The 15,655-nt window shown below is 42.0% G+C and overlaps 1 protein-coding gene across 6 annotated transcripts in view; it reads left to right on the top strand.

Annotated features, from left to right (window-relative positions):
- CNTLN (centlein) overlaps positions 1-15,655 on the top strand; it is a 254,478-nt gene that overhangs the window by 129,657 nt on the left and 109,166 nt on the right. For all 6 annotated transcript variants that reach the window (XM_069962065.1, XM_069962062.1, XM_069962064.1 and 3 more), the window contains one exon: positions 14,407-14,498. In XM_069962065.1, coding sequence (XP_069818166.1) covers positions 14,407-14,498 — 92 coding nt within the window. The remainder of the gene's footprint in view (positions 1-14,406; positions 14,499-15,655) is intronic.

Raw genomic sequence — 15,655 nt, 5'->3', positions numbered from 1 at the left:
TCCCGGGCTCCTGATCGGCGTCTTCCGGGTTCGCGGCGTCCTCCGTCATTCCGTTCGGTCTTCGGGTCTTTCCGGCGGTCCCCGTCGTCTTCTTTCGGCTATTTTCGGCTCCAGCCTCGTCATTTTCCGGATTTTGCGCTCTGCTGCCCCCTAGCTGCTGATAAGTGTATTACACATATCAGCCGCTACAGGGATATTCAGAATGTAGAAAAAGGGGGGGTTTTTTTTCCAAATTTTTTTTTTTCTATTTTCCGCACCCTATCGCCGCTGAGTGTTGATCAGCATCGCACGAAAGTGCGCTGCTAATCAGCAACTCCTCCTTTTTGGCGTAGGGTGTTTTTTTTCTATATCCTACTGCCACGGTCTGCTTATAAGTGCCGCACATAAGTGCGCCATTTATCAGCAACTCCTTTGTTGGCGTAGGTTTTTTTTTTATACTTACTGTAAAAAATCACGTAAAAAACACTACATTACACCACACTACATTGAATAAAGTTTGACACTACACCACTACATACCCATATACCAATCCCCGTATAAAGATGGCCCCCAGGGTGTTTTCGGCGTCAGAGGGATACGTTATTATTACCTCCGACACCGAAACAGCCAGTGAGGATGAATGGGGGGGATCCTTCTTTCCTCCATTCATCCTCATCATCCAGTGACGTGTCTGGGAGTAGCGTAGCGTACGCTGCCCCCCAGACACGTCTTTTCCGCCAGTACCGTCCCAATAAGAGATCACAGTATGGTGTGAAATTCTACAAACTCTGTGAGCGTACCTCTGGGTACACTTACAGATTTCGGGTACGTGCACACTGCGGAATGGCGAAGGATAACCCTTCGTGCATTCCGCAGCTGGCACCCGCCGGCGGACTAATGCGGGCGCATGTCTCTACCCGTGTCATAGACTCCAATCTATGCACGGGCGGAATCCGTCGTCCATCCAAAGAATGAACACGTTGGACGGAGAGCGGAATCCGCCCGTGCATAGAATGGAGTCTATGACACGGACGGAGACGTGCGCCTGCATCAGTCCGCCGGCGGGTGCCAGCTGTGGAATGCACGAAGGGTTATCTGTCGCGATTCCGCAGTGTGCATGTACCCTTAGAGTGTATGTAGGAAGGGACACCCGAATCCAGCCCCCAGATGCCCCCTCCCCCCCCCCCCCATCCTCGGAGTTAGTGGGAAGATCGTCCGGGAACTGATCTTCCTACTGCTGGATAAAGGTCACCACCTGTACGGGGATAACTTTTATACCAGCACCCCCTCTTCCGGTCCCTCGCTGCCCTGTAGCTTGCGGCACGATCCGAACATATCAGAAATAGTAATAGCGCCCTAATATTTAGCAGCCATGGAGCGGACCCAGCGCTTCTGGATATGAAGGACCCCGTATCGCACCAGGACAACATTTTCCAGGTGACGTCCCCCACACTGGAGAACAGGAGACCCCAGAAGAAGTGCAGAGTGTGGCGTAACAGGGGGATCAGGAAGGACACCATTTTCCAGTGTGACACCTGTCCTGATCACCCCGGCCTCTGCATACTGGATCGCTCCAAGGCGCACCACACGTCACTGGGGTTCTACATTATCTAAATTCTGTCCCTTATTCCTATTTCAGGGGTCACGTTGATCCAGGGATTATTCTGATCGCCAATATGGAGTCGGGAAGGAATTTTTCCCCTGTGATGAGGCTACTGTCGTCTGCCTCACGAGGATTTTTTGCCTTCCTCTGGATCAACACAGGTTGAGTTTGATGGACTCCTGTCATTTCCAACCTTATAAACTAATAATTGCCCTAATACCCCCAAATAAATTAGAATTGTCCCTTTTCCCCAGCTAAGTAGGTATGGCCGCCATTCCCATTAGAGGATGCCATGATGCAATTACAAAGCCTCTGTGCGGCCAGGACAGTAGAAACCCCCCACAAGTGACCCCATTCTGGAAACTACACCCCATAAGGAATCTAAGAAGGGGGGCAGCGGGGATATGGCCCCCTGGTGACGGCCACATTTGGGACGTGAAAGTGAAAAAAATTGTATTTTTTATTTTCTCGGCACATGTTCTACGTAAGTGCCCGTCACCAGGGGGGTCCATATGCTCACTGCACCCCTTGTTAGATTCCTTATGGGGTGTAGTTTCCAGAATGGGGTCACTTGTCGGGGGTTTCTACTGTCCTGGCAGCACAGGAGCTTTGTAATTGCGACATGGCCTCCATCCTCCATTCCAGCCTCTAAATGGCGCTCTGTCCCTTTGGTGACTTGCCCTGTGCCCATATGGCACATTATGCCCACATGTGGGGTATTTTCGTACTCAGGGGACACTACCCTACACGTTTTGTGTTCATTTTCTTTTTTAACCCCTTGTGGAAATGGAAAAAAATCAAGGCTAGACCAACATTTAGTGTAATTTTTGTAAAATTTTTACTCTAAATTATTAATCTTGTCATGTTTTTTCATTTTCACAAGGGGTTAAAAGATAAAAAAAAAAACATTTAATGTGTAGAGCAATTTCCCCTGAGTACGGAAATACCCCACATGTGGACATAAAGCGCCATGCGGGTGCAGGGTAAGCCTCCGAAGGGAAGAAGCGCCATTTGGTTTTTGAAGGCTGGATTTGGATGGAATGGATTTCGAGGGGCCATGGTGCATTCAAAAGGCCCCTGTGTTGCCAAGACAGTTGAAACCCCCCACAAGTGACCCCATTATGGAAACTGCACCCCTCAAGGAATGTAACAAGGGGTGTAGTGAGCATATGGACCCCACTGGTGACGGACACAAATGTGGAACAATGTGGCGTGAAAATGAAATATTACATTTTTTACACTATAATGTTGGTTTAGCCTTGAATATATCATTTTCACAAGGGGTTAAAAGAGGAGAAAAAAAAACAAAATGTGTAGCGCAATTTCCCCCGAGTCCGTAAATACCCCACTTGTGTACATAAAGCGCCATTCGGGTGCAGGGTAAGCCTCCGAAGGGAAGGAGCACCATTTCGTTTTTGAAGGCTGGATTTGGATGGAATGGATTTTGAGGGGCCATGTTGCATTCAAAAGGCCTCTGTGTTGCCAAGACAGTTGAAACCCCCCACAAGTGACCCCATTATGGAAACTACACCCCTCAAGGAATGTAACAAGGGGTGTAGTGAGCATATGGACCCCACTGGTGACGGGCACAAATGTGGAACAATGTGGCGTGAAAATGAAATATTACATTTTTTACACTATAATGTTGGTCTAGCCTTGAATTTATCATTTTCACAAGGGGTTAAAAGAGAAAAAAACACACAATATGTGTAGAGCAATTTCCCCCGAGTCCGTAAATACCCCACATGTGGACATAAAGCGCCATGTGGGCGCAGGGCAAGCCTCCGAAGGGAAGGAGCGCCATTTGGATTTTGGAGGCTGGATTTGGCCAGAATGAATGATGAACGCCATGTCGCATTTACAGAGCCCTCCTGCTGCCAAAACACTGGAAACCCCCCACAAGTGACCCCATTCTGGAAACTGCACCCCTCAAGGAATCTAACAGGGGGGGAAAAGAGGATATGGACCCCTTGATGACGGGCACATTTGTGCCATGAAAGTGAAAAAATGAAATTTTTCCCTTTCACGTCACATTGTTCCACATTTGTGCCCGTCACCAGTGGGGTCCATATGCTCACTGCCCCCCTTGTTAGATTCCTTGAGGGGTGTAGTTTCCAGAATGGAATCACTTGTGGGGGGTTTCCAGTGTCTTGGCAGCACGAGGGCTCTGTAAATGCGACATGGCCCTTGAAATCCTTTTCAGTGAAATTCAGCTTCCAAAAGCCAATTGGCGCTCCTTCCCTTTGGAGGCTCGTCCTGCGCCCCCTTGGCACTTTATCGCCACATGTGGGGTATTTCTGTACTCGGGAGAAACTGCGCTACACATTTTTTGTCTTTTTTTGCCTCTTATCCCTTTAAGAAAATGAAAAATTGAAGGCTAGAACAACGTTTTAGTGTAAAAAATAAATTTTTCTTTTTTCACGCCATATTGTTCGGAAAATCTGTGAAGCACCTGTGGGGTCCAGATGCTCACCGCACCCCTTGTTACATTCCTTGAGGGGTGTAGTTTTCTGAATGGTGTCCCTTTAGGGGTGTTTTTTAGGTTTTGACACCCCAGAGCCTCTGCCAACCTGAAGTGGTACAGTCAAAAATGACCAAATATAACGGAGGCGTTGAAATTCACTAGGCGCTCCCTTATATCTGAGGCTTGTGGTTGCGTCAAATAGCGCAATAGGGTCACATATGGGGTATTTCTATAAACTGCAGAAACGGGGCAATAATTATTGGGGTGCATTTCTCTGGTAATAGGTTTATAATTATGAAAAATATTGGATTACAATAAAATTTCTGCACAGAAAATTAAAATTTTCAAATTCCTTACACACTTAGCTTTTATTTCTGTGACTCCCCTAAAGGGGTAAAACACTTTCTGGATGTGCTTTTGCAGAGTTTGGGGGGTGCAGTTTCTGAAATGGGGTGCTTTGTGGGGCTTTCTAACATACAGGCCCCTCAAATACACTTTAAACCTGAACAGGTCCCTAAAAATATCTGATTTTGAAATTTTACTGAAAATTTGGAAATTTGCTGCTAATGTTTTAAGCTCCCTATTGTGTAAAAAAAATGAAAAATAGTTTAATAAATGCCGCCAACATAAAGTAGACATGTTGCTAATGCTATTTAATATATAATTTATGTGGTATAACCACTTTCTGTATACGCAAAAAAGTTTCAAAGTTGGAAAAATGCATTTTTTCACATTTTTTCACATTATTTGGGTTTTTTTCATAAAGATTTGTTATGATTATCGACTCCAATTTACCAGAAATGTAAAGTACAATATGTCACGAGAAAACAATCTCAGAATCAGCCGGATAGGTAAAAGCATCCCGAAGGTATTAATGACTAAAGTGACACTGGTCATATTCATAAAATTTGTCTCTGTCATTAAGGCCATTTCAGGCTCTGTCCTTAAGGGGTTAAATGCAGCATTGTTATCAAACCTGTAGTGTAAAGGGGTATTCTGGCTGACATCCTAACCATTTACAAAAAATTATCTAAAGCTACATATCTCGTCGAGTCCTTTAAACTCTAATCTTTTAATCCAAAAGCACTCTTTTTGCCACAGTTTCTTCCTGGCATCAGTCTGCATGTCATTGGCTTCTATTTTCTCTTAACACTTGCCATTTCAGCTTGTGTACATGGGGTCCCCTTTCTTTGTATTATTTCCAGTCTGACACAGTGCTCTGTCCATGTCAGGAACTGTCCAGAGTAGTAGCAAATCCCCAAAGAAAACCCTCCTGCTCTCAAAACTGTAAAGAATATCACTTCATGCAGGACATACAGCAGCTGATAAGTACTGGAAGATAACAAAACAATTAAAGCCGGCACATTTACTCTTGTTCACACTATGCAGTTTGCACGCGGCCATGGCGAACAATAAATAAAAAACAGAAAATGCTGCAGCAAAGAGCAAGTGCCATATAACATTTTATTTTATTTTTTGTTTTTTTATTAAAAAAACCTAATGTTATATGGCACTTGTTCTTTGCTGCAACATTTTCTGTTTTTAAGTACTGTAAGATGTGACATTTTGGAATAGTAAGCTAAAAATATCTGGCACTTTCTGGCACCAATTGATTTGAAAGAAATGTTTTATTTTTCCCCTTAACTACCCCTTTATGTGCATGTACAGTATGTCTTACTGTCCTTTTACGTGCTAGGACACGAGTGAATGCCTCTCAACGCTCGTCTACAGTGCCTTAAGAAGGCGCAATTAATTGCATGTCCAAGCCTCACAAACAATCACTGTTTCATTCATGCAGCCATTTAACCCCTTAAGGACCCATGACATACTGGTACATCATGTAATCCTGTCACTTAGGGACCCATTATGTACCTGTATGCCAGTGGGTCCGCCAGCGCTGAGCTTACTTCATATCGCATGGGGACCAGCGCGATATGAAAAAAAATTAGCAGAATTGTATTTTTTCCACAATTTCAAGCCATAAATAATATTTAGGGGGTTCCGTCATACATGGTATTACAAGACGCCATTACAAAGTACACCTGTTCCTGAAAAAAACAAGCCCCCACATGGCCCTGTTGATGGAAAAAAGAGTTATATCTCTTAGAAGGGGAGGAGGAAAAAAACTAAAACGCAAAACTTAAAATTTGCCCTGTCCTTACAGCCATTTTGGGCTCTGTCCTTAAAGAGTTAAATACATTGGTGTTGGGGGCTCATACACAGGGAAATGTGCAGCATATAACAAATAATTTTTAAGCCACGCCAAAGATGCGATCAACCAATGAGCTTGTGTCTTCCTGCTCCTTGCCTGATCACTAACACTTTTACACAGGGCGATTATCGTCTGAAGGAGCATTTCTGGCAGCACTCCTTGCCTATAATCAGCCCATGTTAGGGTAGCTTCACACACACCGTATCATGGCCGATTTTTTGCTGCGGATCCGCAGCAGATTTGATCAAAATAACTGAACACAGCATCAAACCTGCACCATCAAATCTGCTGCAGATGCTGTACGTGTGAACGCACCCTAAAGGGGGCTTTACAAATATATCTAGAAAAACATTCAAGCGTGTTCTCTTCGACATTTTATTCATGTAGTTGCTCCAATAAATATTATCCACGTCCCTATATCTGCTGAATTAAACTGTGAATGACACACCTCCAGCTTAGTTCTATTCATCTGAATAGGACTCAGCTGGTGTGAGCTGCAGTGTGTTAGATGTGTTCTGCTGAAGTGCTTTATTCCCTTTCTTTTTCAAACCCCCCACCAATTATTTATTAATGGCTAATCCTGACAAGAGGCAATCGTTATATTCCCTGGAGACCCAGTTTGATTGGACTTGGGTCTATAGTCATGCCTGCCTGAGTTAAGGGACGATTCCTGACTGAATCGAGATCTGAGGAATTTGGAGACCACTTGAACTCGGTCATGTTCCTCCAACCATTCCTAAACAATTTTTGCAGTGTGCTGGGGAGCGTTATCCTGTAAGGTAGTGGTTACTGCCGTTAGGGGAATACTGTTGCTGTGAAGGGCGTGCAACACTATTTAGTGGTTGGTACATGTCAGAGTAATAACCCAAATGCCAGTACCCAAAAGCATTGCTGCTCACCTGTGCTGTGCAGCACCTCTGGTGATTGAGTGGCATTATATAGTTCAGTGTGTTTCATTGCTCACTTCACATTTACGGGCCTGGTGTTCTCACCTAAGTAAGGTCTGCAGCTGTGGGCCAACTGCTATGGACAGCACTATGGATGTGCATCTGTAGCCCTCTGCATTAGCTCGGACCCATTTATTCCCATCCCATCCTCACATACACATAAACATTCGGCATTGCCAAACATTAGTGTGTTTCCTATGGGGAGCAGAGGGGTTAGCTGCTACTAGTTTGCTCTGGTGCTTGATTATCTCAGAGTAAAATGGACACAGGTAGAGAAAATACATCACATCCAACTCCTATCTCTACCAACAGACTGTCGGTGGAGACTCCGGAGATCACCATATACCTCATACGTAGGGCTGCCCCCACTACCAGTGAGGGATTCAGATGGCTTTAGTGTAAAGTGTTTGGGGACCGCAAATGGGTATTTTGCTGAAAATAATATCCTGCCTTCACTTTCAAGACGGACTCATCTTGGCAGTGACAGCCCGCTCAACCAGTCACGTCCAGTGATTGAGACAGAAACAAAAGGACACAGCGCTCCATGGCGAGGATCAGTGTGTACTGGGTGAGAGAAAAACAAGTGCAGGTAACTCTCACCTGTGTGAGTTGTGCATGCAACAGAGGCAAACTCTCGTATAGGCGGTAACAGACCCTCCCGATATCCACAGGGGATAGAAACAATAGAAACAAACACTCCCTACACCTCCAAACGGGTATAACTGGGCACACGTTCAAGGAATTAAATAGATTATGAGATAAGAACGTGTTTATTGCGACCCAACGCATTTCCAAACCGTACTGGTTTCTTTTTCGAAAGTCATATAACAACATTAAAGCAAACACTAACATATACTAGAGACAATGTGTGAGGTCACCATGTAGGGTGGAGACCACAAAAACATTAACCCTTACCGGATCACTAAGTACAAAAGTTAAAGAACAATTACAAAAAAAATGCACAAATAATGACATATAAAATCATAATATGTATTCATAAACCGATAGAGTAAATAATAATTAAAAAAAAAAAAGTATAAAAATATTTCCCACTAAAAATCTGTCACACTTACTAATCTTCCTTATTTTTATTATCTACCAAAGGTACATAAGTGTGAAAAAAAATCCACCTGGTAGACCTATAATTTCAGGTGTGGGATCTTTAAAGCGTAACTATAAAATATTTTAACCTTTCAGTTTTAGTTAGCTTAGGGCATGATAAGAATTTTTGCAATATACATTAATAACCTAAAATGAACAGTTTTTTAAATACATAAGGCTGATTGTCCCCTTAAAGCTCTCTCTGGCTCTGAGTTATTTCTGCATTCCTACTGGACACGCCCCCTCCCTGGAGATCCATACCTAGTGTACGAACTCTGACAGCAGCATCAGATAACAGCCCTGACACAAACATAAACAAAACCTCCTCCCCCCCCTCCTAGCAGCACGTTCTCCTCCTCCCCTCACAGAGATCACATAGCAGAGCTGAGGGTGTTGTGTGTGAGGAGCAGCGCAGGGGAAGAGCTGGATGGAGGCACAAGTGTATCCAGTGCTACCATCACTCCAATGTACTGCATGAGGCAGAGTGGGTGGGTCACTGAGGGGGACTACAAGTCCCAGCACAACACAGCTGTAGTCCTTCCATAGTACATATAACATTCACTATCAGATGTCTGCAGCAGGTGCCCCCACCTCCATGGCTGACATTATCCTACAGTGTTATGAGAGCAGATGACTGTATCTAATCCCACTGTGTGTGATACCATCTGCTGGGACTCTGTATCTAATCTTACATTGTGATACTGTATGCTGTGGCTGTATCTAATCCTGCTATGTGTGATACCATCTGCTAAGGTGATGGTCAGTGAATGGAGGGACGCAGCCAGGGAGATGAGGGATAGGCCACGCCCATTTTCTCAGCCAGAAGAAAAAAATCATTTATTCTTCTGAACCAAACAACTCAGCGAGCGTACACGCTATTAACACAGTTTAGGGCTCTTTTTTAAAGGGTAACACACAGACTTTTTATTTGAGGAATTTCATTTTTTGGCTACTGAAATTATAGTTACGCTTTAACCTGTAACCTTTCTCACTATATGGATTTATATCTTCAAAAATGTGTTTGGCAATTACCTTTTTTTTCTTAAAGATTCTTCTTAACCTATTTCTTAACTACAGGCTCTTAATTTTCCTTCCACTTTTTCTTTTCTATCTCTTGATGTTAGTGCACTTTATTTAAACATCGATATTGAGTATTTTTATTATTTAGCACAAGATGGCGGGTATGCGTTTTATTTTGGAACACAACATGTTTTCTTTTGAAGACTGAATTTATCGCCAAACTAGGGGCTGTGCGACGGGCTTTTGCTAATCTTTTTATGGGAGGTTTTGAGGCGGAGCTCACTGCACAGTCCCTAGCTTCTGATTTTTTAAGTAAATATGTATTTTCTTTTTTTAGTGCAGATAGATATATAGATCATTTGTTTATAGTGTGGACTGGGACCAAAGAATAGGTGGTTTTATTTGGTGATCAACTCAACCTGAATCAATGGGGCATTAAATTCACCTTAAATTGTAGTGAAAACAGTATAGAATTCCTGGACTTAATAATTGGAAAAAATCAGGATTCTTCTTCTATTGTTACTTTGAACTTTATTTTTTAAAAAAAAGTTCGATGTTAATAGTTTTTTGGATTACTCCAGTTGTCACCTCGCGAATTGGCTGAAAAACGTACCATTTGGCCAATACCAAAGAGTCTGTACACTTTATTCTGATTTTAAAAATTTATCTCAAATTTTATTTAATCGTTTTAAGGGTACCCCAAACAGATTTTGACAAGTGCCTACAATAAGAATAAAATTATTACACAGAAGAATATTTTAGAAAAAAATGCAAGACAAACAGCACATACTATATCAAAAGATCAAGAGAAAGCCAATAATGGTAAATATGGATTATCACTTATAAAATAATATAATTGTGGAGTTCAAGAAATTAAAAATGTTTTAAAAAAAAACATTGGAGCATAATATGTAGTGGTCCCATTAAAAAAAAAATAGCTTACCAAGATCCCCCTTGGTTATTTTTCGCAAAACCAGCACCTTTCAGAGTCAGCTGGCTCCCAGTTAACTTTGCAGGGTCAATAACACAAAGCAAACGATATCTTCTAGCTTAGCCCCCATGGGTACTGTCCTTTGCAACATTGGGAGATACTTGTGCTGCAATTAAATCCCTGAAGTTCCTATGTCCCAGTTCTCATCTACTGAGAGGTATTTCCTATTCACGGGAAATATGTCGTTTACTTGAGCGTCCTTGCAAACTAAAATATGTAGGCCGTACCGTTTAGACAGTGCGGTCCAGCATGAACAAACATCGGGCCAACATCAAAAATTCCTTTTTGTTACATAGTGTTTCTAAGCACTATTTTCTCAAACATCAATCCGACCCTAGCAGTCTCAAACTCATGATAATAGAACATATTAGGGAGGATGCACCAAATAGATTCAAACAGCTTATCAACAGGGAATCTTACTGGATATTCCAACTCTCTACTCTATCACCAGGTGGTCTGAACAAGATCATAGAAAATACAAGGATATGATTATTTATCTATTCTTAATTTTTTTTTACCATTTTACTTCTCATACATATCTTACTAAGGAAACGATAAAAAGAAAGGGAAAAAAAAAATTGTAGGGAAAAAATATTTTTTAAGGAATTTTTATTCTTTTTTTCAATTATATATTTTTTTCTATGTTCTTTATTGGTTAATGGATATATGTTATGATTTTATGTCTTTATTTGTGCAATGTTTTTCGTAATTGTTTAACTTTGTACTATGTTATCCAGTAAGGGTTAATTTTTTTGTGGTCTTCATCCTACATGGTGACCTTACACATTGTCTCTAGTATATGTTAGTGTTTGCTTCAGTGTTGTTACATGACTGTTGAAAAAATACCCAGTACGGTTTGGAAACGTATTGGGTCGCAATAAACACGTTCTTATTTCATCACCTATTTAATTCTTTGGACCTGCGCCCGGTTATATCCGTTTGGAGGTGTAGCAAGGTTTTTTTTTTTTTAACGTCCAGTGATTGGCTGAGTGGGCTGTCACTGCCAAGATGATTCCATCTTAGAAGTGGAGACAGGATCGTTCAGCCGGGACCCCAAGATTATGCAGCAGGACATCGGGGGAGCACAGAAAGGTAAGAATAGGCTGTTGTGTTCCTCACCAGGGCTGCAACATATTAAAGTTTAATTTCAGCTTAATACTGCTTTAAGGTCAGTGATAAGAGAGAGCAGCACTGCTCCCCACATAGCATGCTACAGTCCTGTGTTAACTTGAGGTAGCACCACCAATTAATGTTGGATGTTTTAACATCTGTTAAAATGTTTTAACATCTGTTAAAAAAAATTATACATAAAATAATTTTCTTAAAGAGGTATTCCCATCTCAGGTCTTTATCCTCTATATTAGCTGATCCTTGGGGTTCTTATTTACATGGAGCGATGGGCAGAAGACCATCACTATCGTGATAGTTTTGATTCAACATGTGTAAAAACAAGCCAGCATTTATGAGCAATCTATGCAATATTAACAAGTTCTAGAACTTATAGGTCATGTGCTGCCTAATATATCCCACTCCTTGACAGGAGTCATTGTCATGAGATGATTAGTGTTATGCACCCCCTCTGCAGCTGTGCTGTGCAGCTTTAATCTAATAATGTGCTAAATTAAAGTCTATGGAAAAATAGCTGTTTGTGCACACATTGTAAAATTGTAACATTTTTGTTTCTAATATTTTTCCATCAAAACACAGCAATCGCTGAACTCAGGGAGACCAGCGACAAAAAAAATCAGATGGAGTACTCACTAAAGAGTCTCCACTGATGCATTGCCCCCTATAAATTTAAATATGCAAAAGAAGGGTCCGTGGAGTCTCAGTTACGAGTCTCAAAACACGGGAATAGCCAGATATCCCTCCAGGGGAGGGAAGCCTATTGCCAAGGGGGTGCCTCCCAGTGGGGAGATCACCAAACCACCCTGATACGTAGCCCCTTAAGTCCCACTCGGTTGCGAGTATTGGAACATAAATAGGGAAATACCAGGGTGGCCCCTTATACGTCAAAGTCTAACTCTGTGGCGAGTATTGCGACATGACAAGGGTTTACCAAGGCAGGCATCCATCCACAGACGATCGTTTCGGGGTAGTTGCCCCTCGTCAGTGTGGAGTAGGATTCTGGCTAACAGGGGCAATGAAAAATAGACCAACAAAACACAGCAATCGTATAAGGGGCCACCCTGGTATTTCCCTATTTATGTTCCAATACTCGCAACCGAGTGGGACTTAAGGGGCTACGTATCAGGGTGGTTTGGTGATCTCCCCACTGGGAGGCACCCCCTTGGCAATAGGCTTCCCTCCCCTGGCTATTCCCGTGTTTTGAGACTCGTAACTGAGACTCCACGGACCCTTCTTTTGCATATTTAAATTTATAGGGGGCAATGCATCGGTGGAGACTCTTTAGTGAGTACTCCATCTGATTTTTTTTGTCGCTGGTCTCCCTGAGTTCAGCGATTGCTGTGTTTTGTTGGTCTATTTTTCATTGCCCCTGTTAGCCAGAATCCTACTCCACACTGACGAGGGGCAACTACCCCGAAACGATCGTCTGTGGATGGATGCCTGCCTTGGTAAACCCTTGTCATGTCGCAATACTCGCCACAGAGTTAGACTTTGACGTATAAGGAGCCACCCTGGTATTTCCCTATTTATGTTCCAATACTCGCAACAGAGTGGGACTTAAGGGGCTACGTATCAGGGTGGTTTGGTGATCTCCCCACTGGGAGGCACCCCCTTGGCAATAGGCTTCCCTCCCCTGGAGGGATATCTGGCTATTCCCGTGTTTTGAGACTCGTAACGGAGACTCCACGGACCCTTCTTTTGCATAATATTTTTCCATGGATTTAATGTTAAATAATAAAAAAAAAGTTATTCCAAGTCCTGGCGCCCACGTGACATCTTCTTTGACTGTCCACAATTTCATATGCTTTTGAAGAGCTCGACGTCACTGTCTTATATTTTCTCTATGAGAGCACTCTCATAAATGTGACTTCTAGCCTCTGTGAACTCCTAACAGCCAGATAAGAAGTGGCGTGGGTGCCGGCAGGATCTGTAGAAACACAATCTGTCCATGTAAGTATATGGGCAAGCTTGCGGTCAGTGGTGAAATAATAATAAAAAAGTGGACTACCTAACTAGTGAAAAGCCGATTTCTAAAATGAGTAAAGCCTATTATAGGGCTGCAAATATTTATGCAATAATAAGCACAATGATTTGATGTGTGTGTACAAATGGATCCAATTTTGCCCAGAATTTTATACCTGTCAAGACTTTTTATTCCTTTCTTTCTTTTTGGCTCTTCTGCATTTTTTGATTAGGACCGCTAAATGAAGAACTTCAGTTTTCTCAATTTGTATCTAGCAGGTGTAAATTCATAGTTGATAGCAGTAGCACTAGTTTTTCAACTTTCTATTTTTCTGTTCATATTGAGATGCATTCACTTTGCACCCACAATAATAATCTGACCGATTATTGAGATTTGGCCTATGCACTGGTATATCATAATTAGTGTGCTTTCCCACGAAACAATGACTTATCCTGCAAAGTGAAAAATATTTTAAGTGAACATGGGAGAAAAAAAATAAGTTTAAAGTTTCACTCCATCCTAATTCTGTTACTATTTGCTTTGTTCAACAATCACTCTGATCCTCCTAGCAGGGGGACAAGACCTATAGAATAAAACTGGCCAAGACTATAGATAAAAAGGCAATGATTTTTGCTTTCAAGGCAAAAGACGGTACAGTCTATAAAAGAATGAAAACAGGAATAAAAGTACAGTATCTTTAACCTGCAAACGCATTGTACCTTTGTAAAGTTCGTACTGTATAACAAAAAGAGGAAATCACTGTGATGTTCCAAAGGCTTTGTAATTGTATGGCACTAGACTTTAAAAAAAGGTCAGTGCTTAAAGACTGTCCAAAAACTTGACAAGAAAATAGATCAATTTATTCAGAATAGGTAAAGTAGAGTGTGCACTGTTTGCTCATGACATGACAAATCTGTCATTGCTGGGTCATTGTGAGGTGTCTCTTTGTCATATGTTTTTTTATGGTTTTTTAATTATTATTTTTTTTTTTTATACAGAATTATTGTTTCGGCTTGGCAAAGAGGAAGATATCATGAGCAGTACACCAAGGAAGTTTAAAGGAGACAATGAACAGCATATGTCGATGAAGGTAATTTGTGTTGATGTAAAAACCTATAAGGGTCTACCTAGATGCATTTACGATTTTTAATAATTTTTTTTGTATTTTGTTTATGGTTTTGGAGTGTAAATTATGAATAAAATCAATGATAAAATTGTCGTGTACTGCACCGTTTTAACTAGTTTAACCCCTTAGCGACCCATAACGTATCTGATATGTCATGGTGCAGCGGGGGGTGCTCTGAACGGCGCTGATCCCGGCTGACATGTGCAGCCGGGCAGTGCTTCTATAAGCCGGCGTGGGTCCCGTTGCCGCGCCGGCTAATTAAGCCTTTAAGTGCCCTTGCCGGCCCTCAGCGTCGGAGTGACGCTGATCCCGGCTCGGCAATAGATTGCTATGGCCTGCAGCAGGCCATAGCAATCTATGACCGATCTCATCGATCTTTGCTGTGTATATACACAGCATTGATCTCTATGAGAGATCAGTGCTGTCTATATACAAGTCCCCCAGGGGGGCTTCTAGTTACAGTTAAAATAAAAGTAAAAATGTTTTTTTTATTAATAAAAAATCCCCTCCCCTATTAAAAGTCCAAATCACCCCCCTTTTCCCATTTTATAAATATAAATAAATAAACAAACAAACTTGTTTGGTATCGCCGCACGTAATCGCCCGAACTATTAATTAATCACATTCCTGATCTCGCACGGTAAACGGCGTCAGCGCAAAAAAATTCCAAAGTGCAAAATTGAGCATTTTTGGTCACATCAAATCCAAAAAAAATTTAATAAAAAGTGATCAAAAAGTCGTTTCCCTTACGTCCTCAGCAGCAGCACAAATGGGGGAAGATCCTATCTTCCTGCAATGGTAGGACAGATGGTACTAATAAAAGATTGATTAGGAGCCCTATAAGAAGGCCATACAGACCCCTCCTCCTTGTGTTTTTTTCTGTCCTCCTGTGGGACAGGTGGTAGGAGAGGGAAGCAGGCTCAGGCCTATGTTTGTGTCTGACTTTCCTTTCCAAAGATTCTTCCTTTCCACATGGTCGTGTGGAGAGGGGAAATTTATAGAAATGTTGTTTTTCCTGCTCTGCTGTATCAGAGAGGAGATTATTTACTTTTTAGTAGAGTTATCACTCAGCTTCTCTGCTGTATTGAGCCGCTGTGTGAGGGAAGCCATGAAGCTGCTGC

Source organism: Dendropsophus ebraccatus, chromosome 3 (assembly GCF_027789765.1).
Source record: "Dendropsophus ebraccatus isolate aDenEbr1 chromosome 3, aDenEbr1.pat, whole genome shotgun sequence".
Lineage (NCBI taxonomy): Eukaryota > Metazoa > Chordata > Amphibia > Anura > Hylidae > Dendropsophus > Dendropsophus ebraccatus.
The sequence above is the reverse complement of the archived record's forward strand: the minus strand, read 5'-3'. Positions and strand labels throughout refer to the sequence as shown.